The 21,037-nt window shown below is 53.0% G+C and overlaps 1 protein-coding gene and 1 long non-coding RNA gene across 5 annotated transcripts; one reads left to right on the forward strand and one right to left on the reverse strand.

The window, feature by feature from the left end:
• Positions 1 to 235: 235 nt before the first annotated feature.
• On the reverse strand, positions 236 to 12,114 carry LOC128097603 (uncharacterized). Its single transcript, XR_008213911.1, has 3 exons — positions 11,512 to 12,114; positions 1,729 to 1,867; positions 236 to 308 (listed from the first exon to the last, which is right to left on the reverse strand). It is a non-coding gene; the product is annotated as an uncharacterized LOC128097603 (long non-coding RNA).
• On the forward strand, positions 10,809 to 20,140 carry Hcrtr1 (hypocretin receptor 1). Of its 4 annotated transcripts, none has more exons than XM_052718204.1 (9): positions 10,809 to 10,890; positions 12,246 to 12,350; positions 12,649 to 12,886; positions 13,044 to 13,222; positions 14,244 to 14,487; positions 14,771 to 14,886; positions 16,420 to 16,646; positions 17,513 to 17,634; positions 19,343 to 20,140. In XM_052718204.1, exons 3-9 carry the CDS (start codon positions 12,688 to 12,690, stop codon positions 19,498 to 19,500), a joined length of 1,245 nt encoding a protein of 414 aa, XP_052574164.1. In that variant the 5' UTR covers positions 10,809 to 10,890; positions 12,246 to 12,350; positions 12,649 to 12,687; the 3' UTR covers positions 19,501 to 20,140. The 4 variants fall into 4 exon arrangements, with proteins under 4 accessions (XP_052574164.1, XP_052574163.1, XP_052574162.1 ...); XM_052718203.1 differs by having other exon boundaries at positions 10,887 to 10,975; XM_052718202.1 differs by lacking the exon at positions 10,809 to 10,890 and adding an exon at positions 11,060 to 11,375.
• Positions 20,141 to 21,037: the final 897 nt, after the last annotated feature.

The following is a 21,037-nucleotide window of genomic DNA, read 5'->3' on the forward strand; positions in this document are numbered from 1 at the left end:
GAGAGATGGTCCAGCATTTAAGAACACTGACTGGGGCCAGGCGGTGGTGGCGCACGCCTTTAATCCCAGCACTCGGGAGGCAGAGCCAGGTGGATCTCTGTGAGTTCGAGGCCAGCCTGGGCTACCAAGCGAGTCCCAGGAAAGGTGCAAAGCTACACAGAGAAACCCTGTCTCGAAAAACGAAAAAAAAAAAAAAAACAAAAACAAAAACACTGACTGGTCTCTTCCAGCGGACCCTGGTTCCATTCCCATCACTCACGTGGCCACTCATAACTGCTTGTAACTCCAGTTCCAGGTGATCTTGACACCTACACACAGATACACATACAGGCAAATGAGTGCACATCGAATAAATAAATAATTTAAGAAAATACATACCAACATACATACATAAAAACCGGGGAGATGGGAGATGGCTTGGCTGGAAGATTCTTGCCACACAAGGACCTGAGTTTGGCTTCCGATCACCCATGTGAAAAAGCAGACACAGCAGTATGTGTTTGCAATTCCCATGCTGGGAAGACAGAGAGCAGAGTATTACTGGGGCTTCCTGTCATCTGATCTAGCTGGAGAGATGAACTCCCTGTCTCATACTAAGATAGAAAGCAACTGAAGAAGACGGCCACGTCTACACACACCCACACATGTGTGTATACACATGGACACAAGCATCACCCACACACTCAGAGAACATAGTGATAGTCAGGTATTCTGGTAAACACACTTGCAATCCTAGAACTGAGAGGTGGAGCCACGGTCAGGAGTTCAGTCATCCTTAGCTACGTAGCTGGCCTAGACTAGATGAGACAGTCTCAAAAGAAAGAAAGAAAGAAAGAAGAAGTAGAATAGCTACATAGACATGGTTTTAGTATAACATCAAATGTACAAATGTACAAAGTATGGAATAGTCACTTTAAAGAAAATACCCTGAGTAGTTATGTAGTTATAACAAAGGAGTAAGAAGATGTGACCAATGCTGAGACATGGTATGAGAATAAGAAAAGTCTGGGGGCTGATGAAATAATTCAGAGAGAAGAGGTGCTTGCTGCCAAGCCTGAAGACCCAAGTTCAATCCTCAGGACCCACACACTGGAAGGAGAGAACTGACTCCCAAAAGCTGTTCTCTGATCACATGTGCCCTGTGGCAAGGGCATGCCTACACACACATACATGCACACACACACACACACACACACACACACAACAAACAAACAAATAAATGTAGTATAAATACTGTTTAAAGAGAAAAGTTTGGGAAACGGTTTTGTAAAGGTCTTTTTAGCATATAGTAAGTCAACATGAGCCTTTAACTTCCCCCTGCTCCAAACACGAGTAGAAGCACACATACAGAGACAGAACAGGAACCCCCTCCTCTCCCTCTCTTTCCTCTCTCCCTCCTTCCCTACTCCCCACCCCCACCCCCACCCCACCCCCACCCCCACCCCACCCCCACCATCCCCGAGTGTTTGTTTTCTCATAGTGTGAGCGCTGGTATCTACAATGAGTCCCTCTTCACCCTGACCTACAGGGAACCTGGGTACTTGCCTATGTGCGAGCTGGTGCCCTGTGCCCCAGCCTGCTAGGGATCCCCCCACTTGGATTCAGGAAAGAATTTGCTCATACATGAAGATTCAGAAGTCCTCCTGCTTCTATGCATGTCTTTAGAAAAAATGTTATTTGAAGATGCATCTAAGCAAAACAGTCGTGATCCAAGAATGAGAGACTTACCACGTTTCCAAAGCACTGGGATCAGTGGGAATCAGTGGAATACCAGAGGTCCTCAGAGTTTCCATCAAAATTAGAGCAGAAAGTCTGGAGATCCAGAGAAGAAAGTCTTCAAGACAGAAGTGGGCTCACAGAACAAGTGCTGTAATTAAGACGTGGGAAACTTTGAGTGACTTGACTTCAAAGGCAAATGTCTCCTCTCTAAAGAAGCAAAGAGAAACACAATTAGGAACTCCAAGAGAGCAAGAAGCCGTGTAAGGCCATCATGGTGCAAGTATAAAAGGAACTGACCAGTCACACGACTTTGAGTATTGAAGGGAATGTAGGCGAGCACCCTTGACCTCAACGCCTTCAGCGTGTCCCTTCAAGTAGCACTTACACTGTAAGATCACAGCTCCCTTTCTACAGTCCCCATGTGCTGCTCAGCTCCACAGAGAGGACCATGTTTACACAACTGTATTTTTTAATGCTTTATTGATTTTCAATATTTGAAATTTAGAGATAGACATTTTAACTATGGCTACAGAACAGGATGCAAACACAGTTCACAAGGGCTTGAAGGGAGAGGGCAGGGGAGAGTGATGAATGATGGCTCATTTTATACACTGGGGAGTCCAGAAACACCACATAAACCTAATGGCACTGAAGGCTGAGGATGTGCTCCTGTGGGAGAATGTTCTGGAACATTTAACTATGTAAAGATGTGTTACATTTGTTTCTGCTGCAGACTATTACTTTAACTGTGTGAAGGTGTGTTACATTTGTTTCTGCTGCCTTTGTTAATGTTGTAAAGATGTGTTACATTTGTTTTTGCTGCATTTGTTTAATTATGAAAAGATGTGTTGCTGTTTCACCTTGCCTGCCTGAGGCACCTGATTGGTCTAATAAAAAGCTGAATGGCCAATAGCTAGGCAGGAGAGGAATAGGCGGGGCTGGTGGGCAGAGAGGATAAGTAGGAGGAGAGATCTAGGCTCAAGAGAGAAGAGAGGAAGGAGAAGAGAACAAGGGAGAAAGAGAGGGAGGTGTCTGGGGCCAGGCAGCCACCAGCCAGCCAGACGTGGAAGAAGCAGGAAAAGTAGGACATACAAAAAGAAAAGGTAAAAAGCCCCGAAGCAAAATGTGGAGAAACAGGTTAATTTAAGTTAAAAGAGCTAGGCTGGGGCTGGAGAGATGGCTCAGAGGTTAAGAGCACTGACTGCTCTTTCAGAGGTCCTGAGTTCAATTCCCAGCAACCACATGGTGGCTCACAACCATCTGTAATGAGATCTGGTGTCCTCTTCTGGTCCACAGTCATACATGCTGTATACATAATAAATAAATAAAAAAAAAATTGAAAAAGAGCTAGGCTGAACATTCAAAACAAATAATAAGTCTCTGTGTCATGACTTGGGATCTGGTTAGTGGCCCCAAAGAAAAAATCTGGTACAAGAGAATACTTGGTTAGCACCTGAAAGGCCCTAGGTTTCATGTCCAGCACACAACAAAACAAAACAAAATTAGTGCACCAGAAAGAAGTGTGGGGCAAGCATGTATGTAACTGAACTTGGGAGGAAGTTACCAGTGAGAAAGTTGTCACAATGCTGGACACTGTTGGTTCTTCAGTAACCACCTTCGACTTCCTTGAGTCACAGAACACTTATGTTGCAGTTGAGTATCAGTTGAAATGTCTCTCCGGAGAAAAAGCACATTTCCCAGCATCCCTTGCAGCTTTATTCATCCAGGTAATCAAGTTCAGGCTACCCAGATATATGTGGAAATGACACGTCTTTTCATTACTTTGAATATGAATGTTATAAACCTTCTCTGACTGAGACTGAGTTTTGTCATAAGTAACGGTAGACAGTGCAGGGGTGTGTGTGTGTGTGTGTGTGTGTGTGTGTGTGTACATGAACGCACCCCCCCAAACACACACACACACACACACACACACACACACACACACACACACACACAGACTACCTGCTAGGCACTTTCCTGAGGGCTTTGCACATTTTTAACTCACCTAACCTGCTAATGTATGTTCCTTCCCTATGGCAGACTGCCAGCTTATGGTGTATGGGTACATTTATGTATTTATTGCGTATTTGTGTACGTGTGTTGGCACTGGTGTGGGTCCTGAGAATTGAACTCAGGCTGTCTGGCTTGGTGGCAAGTGCCTTTACCCACTGAGCCATCTCTCTGGTCTGTGCTGTGGTTTAAAACAGGCCTGGAGGGCAGATGACTGAAAACAGTGTTAGCTGGGGGAATCACCTGCTTCCCCAGCTCATGATACCTTCCCTGGGATCTCCACACCCATGTGCTCCCATCAGCATACCCTGACCACTCTGACTTCCAGCCTTCTTGTAAGGACTTTTGAATCACCAGGGCAATCCAACATAACCCCACCCCCCCTGCAGGGCATGGTAGTCATACCTTTAATTGCAACATCTGACAGGTGGAGGCAGGCATATCTCTGAATTCCAGGCCAGCCTGGTCTATGAATGGAAATCTTGTCTCAAATAAAAAAAAAACATTTTTGAAACTGAATCTTGTGTGGTCTAGGTTGCCTTTGACCTTGCTATGTAGCTGAGGACGACTTTGAACTTCTGATCCTCCTGTCTCTACCTCCCAAATGCTGGCAAAACAGGTGTGTGTTACTCTGCCCAATTTACGCCATCCTGGGGATCAAACCCAGGGCTTTGTGCACACTGAGCAAAGACTCTGCCAGGTGAGCTACATCTGCAGTCCTCGAAAAAATATTAATCGTTCTTGCAAATTCCTTTTGCTACAGATTCTAGCAACCAGGATGTAGACACCCGTGTGTGGGGGTGGAGGTGGGGGGGAGACATTGTTCTTCCCACCACAATCTTATACAGTGTTGTTCCGGTTTAAAGATGATGAATCCCAAGCACAGGGAAGTTAAGTAGCGTCCCAGGGTCACACAGCAGGTAAGTAGCTGATCTGTGATTTCAATCCAGCGTGGCTCCAGTCTCTCTGCACACAACCTGGACTCCCCTCTCTCCCAGCTGAGTGCTGGTGTCCTGGTAACGGCAGAGCTGCCTTACCAACGCTGGATGGCCTACAGAGAGAGACACTGTCATCTTTCTATACCAACGCCATCTGTTATGGTAGCTGTATTCAAGGATCCGTAGCTACTCTACACAATTAAAAATGATTTTACTCTATTTTCTTCTGAATGGTTTACTTTAATGGAGGAGAATGTACTGGTTATTCACTTCAAATGTCCTGAAGTTGCAGGGCAAGACTGGCGATCTGTCTGCATCATACCCTGTTGAAGCCATGCAGGGATTGGACTGCCTCTAGGATGGACAGAGTCCTAACTCTTCAGCCCATGCTGGAGGCCAGGCCTTTACCAATCCCTACCCCCACCCCCTCGAGTTTTTCTATGTAGCTCTGGCTGGCCTGGAACTCTTCATGTAGAACAGACTGGTCTTGAACTCACAGATCTACCTGCCTTTGCCTCTTGGGTACTGGGACTAAGGCCTGGCACATCTGTTTCTCATCGCTCATTTTTGGGAACACCCTGGGGCCAAAGTAAATGCTAGTTTGATAGCCCTTGAACCAGCCCTGTCCCCACCTCTGCTCATGCTGTCCCCAGGGTCTGGCCCACCTCCCCCTCTTCCTGTCTCACTCCTGCCCACCTCTTCTGTCTTAGTTACCTCTCTATTGCCACGACAAAACACCATAGCCAAGGCAACTTAGGAAAGAAAAGTTTATTGGGGGCCTAAGCTTTAGAGGGTGAGTCCTTGATCCTCATGGCAGGAAGCCTGGTAGCAGGCTGGCAGGCACGGCACTGTAGCTGAGAGCTCACGTCTTGAGACAACAACCACGAGGCAGAGATACTGGGAATGAACGGCAAGGATGTTTGAAACCTCAAAGCCCATCCCCACCCCTGCCACCCACAGTGACACATCTCCTCCAACAAGGCCACGCCTCTAACCTTTCCCAAACAGTACTGTTACCTGTGGACCAAACATTCAAATATATGAGACTATGGGGACCATTCTCATTCAAACCAACCCAACATCTCACACAAAAACCACCTGAAAACTCCTATTCAGCCCCCAAGACCCAGCCCAAGTTGCTTCTGGAATATTTTGGTCTTTAGATTTTCTTTCTATCCTGTTTAAGATTTTTCTCAAATATCTGGTAACTCGGGCCATGGTTAGACAATCATTCTCACCCCCTCACCCCGCTGCCTACTCCTTACCTGCTCTGACCCCCACCACCACCACCCCAGAAAAACAGGACGTTTCTTGTTTTTGTCCCTCCTGTTTTTCTATACACCTTCACAGTGACTATTGTTCACTGATTGTGCTCGCTAGTTCTGTGCCCACTTGACACACACTGTAGTCATCTGAACCTCAACTGAGAAAACGCCTCCAGAATATGAGGAGGTAAACAGGTCTGCAGAACATTTTCTTAATTGGTGATCAGTGGGGAGGGCCCAGCTCACTGTGGGTGGAGACACCCCTGGACTGGTGGTCCTGGGTTCCATAAGGAAGCAGGCTGAACAAGCCAGCAAACAGCACTCCTCCTCCTCTGTGACTTCCGAATCAGCTCCTGCCTCCAGGTTTGAGGCCCTCCTGCTCAGTTTGAGGCCCTGCCTTGGCTTCCCTGGGTGGACTGATTCAGGAACTGTAAGCCAGATGAAGTCATGTTTGGTTATAGTGTTTCATCACAGCAATAGTAACCCTAACAAAGACATTACAATTAGTTATTTCATAATTTAGAGTTCTCACAGCCCCAAGCCCTAACGTGCTCCACATACAAGCAGACCAAACCACAGGTTAAGCATAAGCATGTCTGGCAGTGCTAACTCTTCCCCCACGTCCGCTGGGAATTTAAAGTGTGGAACTAACGCTGAAAGATCACACACCCAAGGGTGTCAATCGATGCCCAACCCTGCCGCTCCACACACTGCCTGATCTCAGGAAGTCCTCCTACAAGCCTCCCTATGGAAGGAGCTTCTGTTGTTTGATCTTAACCAGCAGCATGAGTGTGTGTGTGTGTGTGTGTGTGTGTGTGTGTGTATTACAGCAGATGATCACAACGTATTGGTTTAAAGCAATGTAAGCTGCTCTTCAGTGCTGAGGGCCCACAGCCAAGTGAGTTCTTGAGGAGGACCAAGAGATCAGCAGGGCTGCAGCGCTTCTCCAGGCTCTGGGGACTAACTCCCTCATTTCTCCAGGTTCACAGGCTGGTGTGAACCACTGCGGCCACTTCCCACACTGGTATCACTGAGCCTGGGCCTCCTTCCCACGGCCTCTGCCTGAGGCTCCTGATTCTGTCTTAGAAGCCACTTGGGTAATTAGCATTATCTCCCCACCCCAAGAGCCTTATGATGGAGTCATGTCTGCACACTCTTCTTGGCTGTGGGACTCATTGCCTGGTTCCAGGGGTGGTTGTGATGTGGGTTTTGTTTTTGTTTTTGAAGTGCTGGGTGTAGAACCCCAGGGCCTTGCGCATGGCAAGCAAGTATTCCACCACGAACCGCATCCTCAGACTCCATCCCTCAGGGTTCACCACCTTAGCCCTCAACCCCCATTTTGTTCAGGGTTAGGGACAGAACCCAAGGCCTTGCACATGCTCGCAGCTGCTCAACCACTGAGTTCTGTGCCAGACCAAGGCCCCTTTGAGCTATTATCTAACCTATTACAGAGGTCAGGGACGTGTAAGTGACTCTTGAGGAACATATATCAGGAAGTACTGAGCTGGCAGCTAAGCCAGGCCTTTCTGGTTTTCTGCTTGAACTCACATTGTGGGTCCTAAACTCATTGCACGGAGTTTGTCCCCACACAATAACCCCACAGATTTGACTCCACCCAACCATCTCTATGTAAGGGGCTCCCCAGCCTGAGCTGCAGGGTCCCCTCAGGGTTTGCTGAGTGAGCAGCTGGGTGAGCAAGACCCTTCTCCTGCCCCACGCCTGTGTGGAAGATGCTTTCTAAGTCTCAGAGGGCCCGGATTCCAGACCCAGGGCCCCTCCTTTCTCGGTGCATGCTGGTCCTTCTAAGCCTCCATCCTCCAAGGGATGAGGGCATCCTACGGAGATGCTGAAGACAGGAAGTATCTGGGTTTCACCCCAGAGCATTGAATACTTGTCTAGCTCTTCCCAGAAGTCATTGCCATTGAACCCAGGGACCAAAAGCCTCACAGGTACCTCAATGACTTCCCTAGACCCAGTCCTTGAAGTCCCCTTCCTGGAGTACAATAGAGTCCTGCACCCAAATCTACCCTTCGCTTCCTGATTTAGGGCCTTCTAAACAGCATTTCTGTCCCCTGGCCACAGCCGCCCACCCACAGCCAGGCCCTCAGCATCCACAAATTGCAAAGCCAATTACTGTTCACTTGCTCTAGTCCTAGCCAGACAGAGGTTACTGTAAGTCACATCGGAATTGGGAAGGAGGGAGGGAGGGTGAGCCAGCACCTGAGAATGACAGTGCCTGGGCTGACACTTGAAGATGGATGTGACAGGGACCTGTGGCTTGGAGGCTCAGGATTAGATCAACAAGGTTGGGGCCGGCTGCTTCCAGGAAAAAGGTCATGTGGACACAGTTTGACAGACAGCTCAAGCAAAGCCAAGGTTTCAGCAGAGGAGGCACCAGGGCTGATGGCCCAGTCCAGAGAAGACCTGAAGTCCTTGGTCTCTCTTGGGCACCGGCATTTTGCCAGGAGCTCCCAGAGGGCAATGCCATTGTGTCCAAGAACTAAACAACTGCAGCTCGTGCAGGGAGAGGGGGAGGGTGTCTTCCATGCCTGGCTCAGATGTCTTTTAAGCAGGTATTCAAGGTTTCTCTCTCTCCTGCTTAGGAGAGAGACTAGGTTCAATGATAAGCCACTTGTAGCTGAATTGGGGTACCCAACTCAGGACCAGATGGTCTTGGGGCCCACAGTCTCCTGCCGATCAGGGTCCTATAGGTGAAGAACAGAGATCTGCCACCTTGAGCAGTCCCTCCTGACTCTTGTCATGGGAAGCAGCCATCTCTGGGGTACAAAGGAATAAAGGGGCAGAAGTGGGCAACTGGAGATTCCTGGTCAGGGGGGCTGGGACTGGCACTACAATACTGGATGTTCTCAGTGGATTTAAGGGAACAGCAGTCAGGTTTCCGCCACACACAAGGACAAACGCACTCCCAATGTTCACTGACTTGGGAGAATGGAGGTTCTTTGCTCACTGAAAACCATGGTGTCTGGGGCTTTGGAATCCACAGCTCTGAGCTAAAGAGTCAGCGCAGAGCCTGAGCGGCCCACCGCCCACGCAGGGATCTGTACCTTCCGCATCCCTGGCTGCAACCTGCCCGAAGCAGCTGTTAGTTGAGTGACCTTGCATGCTCAGCCTCCCATCCCCCCACATGCTGCAGCCTCCTCTGGGACCCCTATGTGGCAAATGGTTGCAGCTCCAGATTGGGGGTGGGGTGGGCAGAATGTGGAAGGGTGAGTCATCACCATGGGAGCAGACTGCCGAGTTCCACATTCACACACTTGCAAAGCTGTAGACACAAAGGCATGCCCACTCTCACATTCCCAAACTCACAGGGAAACAAGCTGAGAGGCCACTGCTGGTCAAAACCACAGATGCACGTTGAGACCCCACAGAGACAGATAACAGCCCCCCCACACCAGTCCCTAGACACCAAAACACAGGGACAAATCAAGACCCATACAGACATATCTTAGCCAGGGTGAACCCCAGTCATCACCCAAGAGCGTACTCTCATGTACAGAGAGACACAAATACACAGGACAACAAACTGAATTCCCTAAACACATTCTAATAACCCTTCTGTGAATACATTAGCCCTAACACACACACACACACACACACACACACACACACACACACACACACACACCCCGTCCCTCTTCTTGGGAGTCCTTTATTCAGCCACTGCCTCAAGCAGCAAACAGAACAGTTTTAGAATCCCAGAGATTGGCTGCTGATGGTGGCACAGCCAGGTGGTGGTGGTGCACACCTTTAATCCCAGCGCTCGGGAAGCAGAGACAGGTGGATCTCTATGAGTTCAAGGCCAGCCTAGTCTACAGAGTGAGTTCTAGGACAGCCAGGGCTACACAGAGAAAACCGGTCTTGGGGAAAGAAAAAAACAAAACAAAACCACAAAACAGAATCCTAGAGTTCTATGCTCCACCATCTTGCATACAAATGCCACAACTACCCAAGAACTAAGTTCTGCCTCAGGTCCAGACACTTCCATTCTTCAGGAGTGGAGGTCACCAGACCCATAAGGGTGCTTCCCCAGCCCTCTGCTCCCAGACTCCCTGGGAAGAGAGTTCTGGCTGTAAAAGGAAGATGTGGTTACACTCCCAGGAGGGAGGGATGCGAGAGAAAGGAGACTTACCTGCTTGGAAGGTCCTGTCCTGGGGCAGGAGGTGGGCAAGGTGACTATCTGAAAGCCCAGAAGGTCCCCCTCCACCTGCCTGGGATTCCCAGGAGACCTAACCTGCAATCATTTGCACCTGCTGCTGTCTAGCTTAGCGTTCTCCTCCCATACTCTACCTTAGCCTCTAGGCCACTTCATCATTCTTCAAGTTTCTGAGCAGGTATTTCTGCTCTTGGAAGCCCCGGGTGAGCTCTTCTGTACTGTTGTGATCTCAGCCCCTTGGGACCTCTCCCAGCTCTGTAGGCACCATGGGAAATGCCTTACTCCGGATGGCTAGATCCTCTGCGAGGCTGGGAGCCTTAGAGGTCGGGAGCGCTGGTAGATCTGAGTGGAACACAAGTTTGAAACCCAGCTCTGCCTCTGACCTTGGGCAAAGCCCTGAACCGTGTACGTCCAAGGTCTTATCTGTAAAATGGGCACAATAACAACTACCTCACCGGGCTGACGTGGGGATTAAATGAGATCGCGCAGCCTGTGGAAATGGCGGCCGTGCTATGGGTTCGTTGCTTGTCACAGAGCTTGATAAATATTTATTGACTTAATGAATGCCTCCAGCTTCCCCTCTTCTGCCTCCACTTCACGTCCTGGCTTTAGGAAGGGGAAGTAGGTGCGAACAAGGATTTGGGGCAGAGAGACCCAGGAGAGATCTTTCTGACGTCTCTGGACACTAGCTGCTCCAGCGCGTCCTGAGCTTGCCTGGAGGCGGCACCCGCATCCTTTCACCTCTGTGACAACCACTTGTGCTACCATCCTCACCGACCAGGTGAGGCAGCGAGCAGAGGTGGGGTCCACCCTTGCACTGTGTCCCTCCCGACGCCGCCGCCGCCGCCACCACACACACCCCCTAGGTGCGTGCTGAATGCAGGGTGGAGGGAGTGTAAGTGTCGAAAGGGTGCGCACGGAATGAATGAGCCAGTGGACGCGTGAATGGAGGTGGATGGAAGCTTGACGTACAAAGCCGGGCTCCGAGTTGGGCGACCAGGAACGCAGACGGGCCGGGGCTCCCTCCCCTCCCTGCCCAGCCTCCCGCCCCGCTCCCCTCCCCACGGCGCGCAGCCCTCCCGAGCCCTCCCGAGCTACCACCGGCGCGGAGCCGGGGCCACGCAGCCACCGAGCGGACAGCTCAGCCTCGGGAGGGGGCTGCCCCGCCGCGTCCCCAGCCCTGGCCTTCCCCAGCACCAAGGCAAGGTCCCGCGAGCAAGGTCCAGGTACCAGCAACGGATGATGCTCGGGGCCGGGAGCCAACAGGTGCGGGATATGGGGGGCCATCAGGACTGGCACGGGGGTTCCAGAGGAGCAGTGGCAGGTGACGGGGCGGGGGAGCCTGGAGTCTCCGGGGGTGACCTGAGTGCTGGAAGGCTGCGTCACCACCTACTCCTCTCACCTCCGGGCGTCTCCCTTGTAACCCTTTAGCGCTCTGGCTGGCCCTTCTGGGAATCCTCCCAGACCCCCTAAGGAGCAGGGAGGACCATCTGGGAAATCAATAGGCCACGTCTCTGCCCCCTTCCAGGGGCTCTCCGGGGACCGTCCACCCTCCTACACCAGTCTAGGGTCGTCCCTACCCAGCTAGGGGAAGGAGGGGTCTGAGGGAGGGAGGAGGGAGCGGCCGGAGGGAGGCCGGATTTATGAATGGAGAGCGGCCTGCGCGCCGGCTCAGCGACCCCTGCCGGCCGTCGGGGAGCATCGCGGCCCCGGTGACTCCAGGAGACTTAGTAAAGGGGGCCTTGAGAATTATGTTTCTGGGCGGGGGACTATTTCCTTTCTCTCAGGGAGGTGGTCAGTGCCTTCCCACACTCTTCTTCTCGGGTGTGTGTATGTGTGTGTGTGTGTGTGTGTGTGTGTGTGTGTGTGTGTGTGTGTGTGTGTGCGCGCGCGCCCGCGCGTGTGCACGCGCACTGAGGAGGCTCTGGCAGGTCTGGTGGGCGGGACCTGGATCTTCAGTATCTCCCTGAACCCTTTCCCCAAACCCTAATTAAGGCTTGAGAACTGATGCAAGATTGGGAATGGATTCCTTTCCTAAATCTGTGATGGCTGGAGGACGCAGGCAGACCTGGATTGGCTTTGTGACCTTGAGCAAGGGTCCCAACCTTTCCGCTTCCCATGTCTTCATCCGTGCAGCAGGGCTCACTAATAATGATACCGGACACTGACCGGGAGGCCGGCTTCTGGGTGAGGTAGTCCCTAAGCTTTTGAGCTCAATACTCCTCATCGTGGCCCTGAGAGGTAGGTATCTTTATTACTCCGTTGGATGGGGAAACTGAGGCTGAATGAGGGGGATAAGATGCCTTTCTCCTCCATTCCCAACTCACGACTAAGAATAGAGAGGAAAGGTAGGCAAAGCCCCTAATGTCCACGCCTTCCCTTCCTTCCTTCTTTTTTCCCCCGCTTTCCCTTTCTCCTTCCCTCCTAGTCTTCTCTCTTTCAGGAAGTTTGGGCTGGGACCCCAAAGAATTGGGTGTAAGATCAGGGCCCCCTGAAGGGAGTGGGCTAAGGGCTTGTGGGAGTTCCTTTTCCTCCACAGAGCCCAGGATGCTCCTCAGCTGAAGCGGCTCCCGAGCTCATGGAACTCTCGGCCACTCCCGGGGCCCAGCCCGGGGTCCCCACTGGCAGCGGGGAGCCCTTTCCCCTCCCTCCAGACTATGAAGATGAGTTCCTCCGCTACCTGTGGCGCGATTATCTCTACCCGAAGCAGTACGAGTGGGTTCTCATCGTGGCCTACGTGGCCGTGTTCCTCATAGCCTTGGTGGGCAACACACTGGGTAGGTGTCTGTCTTCTGAGGATTAGAGAGAGACCGCGGGGGCCTTGCCTTCATAGCCCTTCCTGTTGGTGAGGTGGGGGATGGGGGCTCAGCATCCCAGCAGAGCCTGAGTGGGCATGGCTGCTGCTGACTTACCTCACCCCGCTGCTCTCTACAGTCTGCCTGGCTGTGTGGAGGAACCACCACATGAGGACAGTCACCAACTACTTCATTGTCAACCTGTCCCTGGCAGATGTGCTGGTGACTGCCATCTGCCTGCCTGCCAGTCTGTTAGTGGACATCACTGAATCGTGGCTCTTCGGCCATGCCTTGTGCAAGGTCATCCCCTACCTACAGGTTAGCTCTCCCACACCCCTCAGGGGCCTCTAACACACCCGACTAACACCTTGATGGGGATCAGTGACCCTAAGTATCACCTTTCAGGTAAGTCACAGTGGCTTAGGACTCTTGCAGGGTCACCCAGACCACCAGACTGGACACTCAGGAGCACAGACACAGCCTCAAAGACTCACATAGGGAACCCCTCCTGGTGACAGGTGCAGACTTGGCCATGTGTGTACACTCAGTTACCTCCAAGTACATGGGCACATATAGAGAGGAGACAGGAGCCCAGTCCACGGTGACAGTCCCAAATGCTCACAGGGGCTGGTCCTTGAACCCAGTGGGGACCAACTGAGAGAGCCAAAGGGAACTGTCTCTCCTCTCCTCTCTAGTCTCCTTCCCCAATACTGGACACCAGGATGCCAGTGGGATCAGCAGACTGGAGGGAGGGCTGGCCAGAAGCCACTGTGGCCTCTCAGTAGCCCCCAGTCCTCTTCCTGCACCCCGGGAAACTGGGACACCCTGGAGGCAATGCCTGCCTACGCTACCTGCCCACTCATCTATGTCTCTCAGAACAAGGGCTTTCCCAACAGCCTAGGGAAGGGATGACCGAGATGCTGCCTGGATTTCTCACTGTTTTGAGGCTTTCTGTTCAACCGACCCAGTCTGTTGAGCTTAAGTATGAGAGTATCATGTGTCTCATTTCCTCTTCTGTAACACTGTACCCACCTCATGGGGTTGTAAGGACAGGGAGAGGAGTGCCCGCCACACAGAGTGCCATTGTTCACAGTAGAGTAGTGCCGTGTGTGTCAGGTCCCCAACTGGACATTCTCCATACATGATTTCATTTATTCTTACCAGAATTCCGCCAGATAGATGCTATATTCCCATTCTGCAGATAAGGCTCAGAGAGGGTGAGTGACTTGCCCGAATTCACACAGTCCGAAGTTGTTGGAGTCAGAATTTGCTGCACTGGTAGCTCTGGGCTGTGAAGGTCTCCCCTCCACACCTCTGACATTGTGTCCCCATGGGGCAGGCCGTGTCTGTGTCGGTGGCAGTGCTGACCCTCAGCTTCATCGCCCTGGACCGCTGGTATGCCATCTGCCACCCGCTGTTGTTCAAGAGCACAGCTTGCCGGGCCCGTGGCTCCATTCTGGGCATCTGGGCTGTGTCGCTGGCTGTCATGGTGCCCCAGGCTGCTGTCATGGAGTGCAGCAGTGTGCTGCCCGAGCTAGCCAATCGCACCCGGCTCTTCTCTGTCTGTGATGAACACTGGGCAGGTAATGGCGGGCACCTCGGGGGTGCGTACCCCTAGGACAGGGGACTCTCAGGGTGGGTATCCCCAGGATAGGTATCTCTTCTGGTGTGGGCATCTGCTAGGGGTCCCTCCGGGATGATACTACTAGACTGGGCAATTCTAGGCTCTCTCCCTGCCATGGTGCCTGTGTGAGATTCAGTTGTCCCCAGGTCTTGCTATGGTCCTTGTTGGGACAGGGTGGCATTGCTGAGGCAGACTGGAGCTCCCAGGATAAACCTGACCCTTGCATCTCATGACCCCTACAGATGAGCTCTACCCCAAGATCTACCACAGCTGTTTCTTCATTGTTACCTACCTGGCCCCGCTGGGCCTCATGGCCATGGCCTACTTCCAGATCTTCCGTAAGCTCTGGGGCCGCCAGGTAAGGTAACTCTGGTGTCGCTGTCCGGGCTACAAAGGGTAAAGCTGTTGTTCTAAGATGGACCCTGACATTAGAACACGTTATCCATACTGTGACTACAGAGGCCAGGTCCAGGGACGTGGTGAGCCAAAGGCCCCAAAGTGACTTGTAGCCTCATTTAATTAATTAACTTTTGGTACTGGGGATCTGGGGCCTTGCCTATGCTAGACAAGTGTTCTACCACTGAAGACTATCTCCAGACCTTTTCTTCCTGACCCCTGTGCCCTCCTTCCTTTTTTAAATGTGGAGGCAGGGTCTTGCTAAGTTGACCTGACTAGGCTGAACTTGCAATTCTCCTGTCTCAGCCTCCTGAGCAGCTATTATTATAGAGTCAGCTTTAACCACCATATGTCCCCCCCCCCCCGCAAATATGTGAGAAAACACCCAGAGAAGCAAGCAATGTCCCCCAAAGCACTCAGCTAGTGAGCAGAAAGCAGGAGTCGGACCCTAAATCTGAGGCTTCAATGCTCATCTTAGCAGCAGAACGTTAACCATTGCAGCTCCAAATCGCTTGCCCAGCGGGGCTTCACCTCCAGTGTCTGACAGCTAGCTAAGGAAGAGGGGCTCTTGCCAACTTCAGAGTGTGAGGAGTGACTGACAGCCAAGGCCAGCAAGGCCGGCTGGTTCCAGGCATGACTTTCCCCTCATTACGTCGACCCACAGTGGGTTTCCTGGGGTGGTGTTCATGGGAAGATGGGTGCTAAGAGCCATCGGCACTAGTGGCAGTAGGTTCTGGGTCAGTGTCTAGGCAGTGACAGGACGTGGGCCACAAGGCTGACTGGTCTTGATGACACCAACATTCTGGGGTGTCACGTACATTCTCCACAGCACTAACCCACACCTTAGACCATGCAGGGCAATGGGTTGAGTTAAACCCAGGACCTGCCTTGTGGGAACGTTGTTAGAGTCTTTCCTGACTGGTCTGTGTTAAGGAAACAAAGGTTTGGAGAAGTCACACAGCTCGTGGATGTTGGAACTCTAAACTCTAGTTTCTTGCATTCTGGCTCCATGCCTCTTGGTTGTGGGGTGATTGCGATGTTCAGTGGTGGGAGGGGCTTTCAGGATGTGCTTGCTCCAGGAGTCCAGAACTACTCAGGCTTCTGGGCATCCACCTAGGTGGAGAGCTATGTCCTGACTCCCAGGCCTCCCCACAGTGTGACATGGACATCTCTTCAGGACTCAGCTGCACCCATCCCCAAAGATGGAGCTGTGTAGGTCTAAGGAGGACGGGAGAGCAGTTAGGAAGGCGTCCAGACGCCACAGTGGGGCAGTTTCCTTGGATGTCCCTACCTTGCCCACCAGGCCCAGAGTGTCCCCAGCCAAAGGGAATGACTGTCTCTCAAGGAGTAACATCCCTTGCTGTCGCGTGTGTGGTGTGTGTCTGTCTGTGTGTCTATGTGTGTGTGTCTGTCTGTGTGTCTGTCTGTGTGTGTGTGTCTGTCTGTGTGTGTGTGTCCGTGTCTGTGTGTCTGTCCGTCTGTCTGTGTGAGATAGATCCCTGGTACCACATCAGCCCTGGTGCGGAACTGGAAGCGGCCCTCAGAGCAACTGGAGGCTCAGCGTCAGGGCCTGTGTACAGAGCCCCAGCCCCGCGCCCGAGCCTTCCTGGCCGAGGTGAAGCAGATTCGAGCTCGGAGGAAGACGGCCAGGATGCTAATGGTGGTTCTGCTGGTTTTTGCACTCTGTTATCTGCCCATCAGTGTCCTCAATGTCCTTAAGAGGTGAGGGCACAAGGGAACATGTGGGGAGGGGAGGGCCTTTGGGGTCTGAGGAGGAGTACCGTTCACCCCTCTCCACCCCAGGGCAGGGGTTGCTGTTCCTGGCTCCTCTAGTGTTGCCTGGGGATATCAGGCCTGCCTCCAAGGGGGGGTGGGGGGTAGGGGGTGGGGGTGGGGGGGGTGGGGTAGGGGGGTAGGGGGGGCGTCTCAGATACATTGTTGTTATTTAAGGCTTCTCTGCGAAGCTGGGAGGTGTGCTCTGTAATCTCAGCACTCAGCAGGCCAAGGCAAGAGGATCATGAGTTCAAAGCCAGTCTAGGTTACACAGTGAGACCTTCTCTCAAAACACTCTGAGGCTGGGACCCCCGAGAAGAGACTTGGCAGATGTGAAGGAGCAAGCATCATGGGGTGGGAGGACAGCAGTTTAGACAGATGAGGGGTCATGGGTCATCAGTGGAAGGTCATGGAGCAGTGGACAGCAGCCAGTCTGGGTTTGGTCATGTCCTGATCACGTGTGTGGTCTTGGGCATGTACCTTCTCCCTAAGCCTGTTTCTTTAGCTGGAAAAAAAAAATGGATGCTGTCCATGACGTCTTGTTTCTGTTGGGATGGCTGAGAAGGTAGATGGGGTGACTCCAAGTGATCAGGAAGCTGGAGACTGAGCAGATCCTATTGGTCCCTGACCCAAGGCCCATTCTGGTCAAAATCCATGCGTAGGTACCCAAAATCGTGGTCAAGACCTCAAACCAAGTCACCCAAATGGACAGTAGTGAGCAGGGGGGGACCCTTACACTTCCTAGCTAGAGTTCTGTGGGCACCCCTCCCCTGCCCATCTGTCCTGCTCCTCACCCTCTTCCTCACTGGCACCAGAGTGTTCGGGATGTTCCGCCACGCCAGTGACCGGGAAGCCATCTATGCCTGCTTTACCTTCTCTCACTGGCTGGTGTACGCCAACAGTGCCGCCAACCCCATCATCTACAACTTCCTCAGTGGTAAGTGAACTGTGCATGTAGTGACTCAGGGTGGCCATGGTCCCTGGGTCCATCCCAGGCTAGTAAGAGAGGATGTACCTGCTCTCTAGCTCTCTCTGGGAACCCTCCACTCATAGGGGAGACTCGAATACCCTGCCCTTACCAGGAGTCCTGATCTGAGCTATGGCCAGTAAATAGTACCCAGAATGGAGTCTGACCAGCCTGCAGATCAGTGCCTAAGAGGAAGGACAGGGCCTGGACTTCCATCCCCCACCCAGGGAGCATGCGCAGCAAGCCTTCCTCCTAGTTCCTCTCTGGCTGGTATAGACAGAGCAATCTGTGTTTCTAGAGGGAGCTGGGCCTGAGAAGAGGACCCTAGAGGCCCTGCCTGAGGGAGATTGTGTAATCTAGCTGAGGGACGAGGGACAGTCAGCAGTAGAGAGACTGCCAGACCCAGGGTAGGGTGGCCAGAATCTTGGCTACCCCTGGATCCATGGGCCTCAAAGCAAACCTCCACCCTGTCTGCCAGGAGTCTAGGCCCCCGACCTATCCCCACCATGCTGTCCTATACTCCCACCCGTGCTCGCTACCTCCCAGTCTCTTTCAAAAGTAGTTAAGATGTTTGAGAAGGGGTCAGAGGTCCCTAGTGTAGCCCTCACTGTGACTCAAGAGTTACTCAACCAAGGCTGCCTGGCCTGCTTCCCAGCTCAGAGGACAGCACAGGAGAGTGGAACCTGTAGAGGGAAGAGCCGGCAGCCACCCTGACGCACAGGACTTACCTGGCCTGTGTTTGCCGAGTGTCTGCTGTGTGCTCTGCTCTGCCCTGAGCTGGATACCAGAGAATGACAGGCCGGAGACATGACTGGGAGGGTTTGGATTCAAGAAAACCTCTGCCCCCGGCCCCCGCCTCCCGTGTATACACGTGAGCTGAACACAGTGCTGTGCAGTCCGTGTATACACGTGAACTGAACACAGTGCTGTGCAGTCCGTGTATACACGTGAACTGAACACAGTGCTGTGCAGTCCGTGTATACACGTGAGCTGAACACATGCTGTGCAGTCCGTGTATACACGTGAGCTGAACACACGTGAGCAGAACACAGTGCTGTGCAGTCCCCTCTTCTCCCACTCTGCCCTCCCTTTAAGAGATGGGCTTGGGGTTAGATCCCCAGGTTCAATTTCCAGCTGGTTGGCCTTGGGCAAACTATATATTGACTTCTGCACCTCTTCTCTGTGATGTGGACACAGCCTTGCAGGGTGTGGGCATGCTCTGGGGGATGAAGTCTGAGGTTCTGGCACAGCCCCTGGGGCAGTGTGACTGACTGCCACCTGAACAGGATGCTGCTCTCATTCGTTTCAATACCATTGGACAGAGCTAGGAGAGGCGAGCCACGGTGTGAACCCTGCGCTCCCTCCTCACACACGGCACAGAGAACAGAGGTGACCTGAGGCCCCTGAGCCAGACACCACGTCTTGAAGCCAGGCTCCCAGCCAGAGTGCAGTCAAGGAATCAAGACAATTGCATTTTGCTCCAGGAACCCGCTGGGGCCTTCTCATCCTCTCTGGCTGGCAGGGCTGAGGTGGCCTTGGGCTCTCTGTCCCAGCCCCACCCCTCCCTCTCTGCCCCACCACACAGCTTTGACTGGAGCTGTGCGGGTGTCCCTGGAGCTCAAACCCCTTCCTGCTGCATTGGTCCCCTTATGGCTGTGTCTTTTGTCTCCCAACCAAGGCAAATTCCGGGAGCAGTTTAAGGCCGCCTTCTCCTGCTGCCTGCCTGGTCTGGGTCCCCGCTCCTCTGCCAGACACAAGTCCTTGCAGAGCCGGTGTTCTGTCTCCAGAGTCTCTGAGCACGTCGTGCTGACCAGCGTCACCACAGTGCTGTCCTAAGTGGGGCCTGGCCCAGGCTCTGGGAGGCACAGCCTGATCCTTTGCTCGGGATCCGCCCCGGCACTCATGAAGACTGCTGCTGTTCAGTGAGGGGCTGTGACTCCAGTCCTGGCTTGCTGCCTGGGTGACTCAGCCAGCGTCATTCCCCCTCTGAGGCTGTGTCCCCTAGAAGGGTTGATAGGAAGCTTAAGCACCCTAAGAAAGCAGAGAATGTTGTAAACCATCTCGTGCTGGTGACACTGTTACTGTCGTCCCTGCCTGCTGTGACTGTACCCTGCAGCGCCACCCTACCCTTTCAGAGCTTGGCTTTCCTCCCAAAGACCTGTCTCCCACTCAATTATAGGCCTTCCCTGGCTGGACTCTGCTCCAAAGGTCCCCACAGGCATAGTCGCCTGGCCTGGAGGCCACCCGAAGCCCTGGCTGCACACGGCCAGCTGCTCTGATGTCCCTGTGAACTAATTTGGGTCCAGCCCTTCTCAGTGAACTCTGAAGCACGGCCCACCCTCTCCAGGTGTGGACTGCACGCACCACAGGCTCGCGATCTCGTTGGCATTGTGGAGTACTTAAACACTCTCCATGTGGCCGTTCAGCATGGAGGCCAGCAGCCCGAAGCAACTGTAATTAAAAGCCTGGCACAGAATGTTCCTTTTCCTTGTCATTACACAAAATTTGTGCTGCTCAGGTTAGTAGAGGAAGGTGGGGCGGCTGGGGGATGGCAAGAGGAGAAGGCTCTGGAATGCTCTTATCTGCGCAACAACCCCCCCCCCCCCCCCCCCGGGCCCAGATGAACTGACTGCTGGCCACACTGCCTAGGCAGTGCCCAGCCTCTGGTGCCCAGGATGCGGATCTCTGACACACTTTCTGTTCCCTGCCCGAGGACCTCTGGACTGCAAGGAGGCAGGTGGGCAGCCGGTGGGGTTGAGAGATTTACTGTTCCTAACCTTCTTGGAAATCAGGGCTTCGCTTGTTTTCTATGAACTCACAGAATACAAAGAGAAAGCCACAGATTTGGCTAGCCATGCTCCGGCTGCAGCCGAGCTGATTACAGGGCTGCTGAAAAGGCCCCAACACCTGCCGCTGGAGCAGAAGGCAAGCACATGCTGGAGTTCCACTCTACTACAAGGAGCAGGGGACATCTGGCTGAGGCCACTGAGGGTGAGCACACCAGCAGGCGTTTACAGATGCACAGCTTCCCTGACTTCTCTGGTCAGGAAGTGGGGCCCGGCCAGGGAGAGCCTAGACATTATGGCTCCTTTGTAGGCATGCCCTTTTGTCCAGGGGTTAAAGAGCTCATCTGCTCTACAGACTCATCAGTCCAGCGGCCATAGCTGGCCAGCAGAGTGGGCAGTCCTAAGCACTCTGTGCCCCCATTGTCCCTGAAATCCAAATCAAGTGTGAAGGCAGGTCTGGAGGTGCAGTGTGCTTGGGATGAGGCATGAGGGCTGGATCCTCCAGGTCTTAAGCTCTCAGTGCCCCCCCCCCATAAGGTAGATTGTGGTTGGCGCCATTGTAAAGATGGGTTTGGGGGCTGGACGTG

The sequence above is a fragment of the Peromyscus californicus genome, unplaced genomic scaffold (assembly GCF_007827085.1).
Source record: "Peromyscus californicus insignis strain IS unplaced genomic scaffold, ASM782708v3 Scaffold_5__1_contigs__length_169319896, whole genome shotgun sequence".
NCBI classification, from domain to species: domain Eukaryota; kingdom Metazoa; phylum Chordata; class Mammalia; order Rodentia; family Cricetidae; genus Peromyscus; species Peromyscus californicus.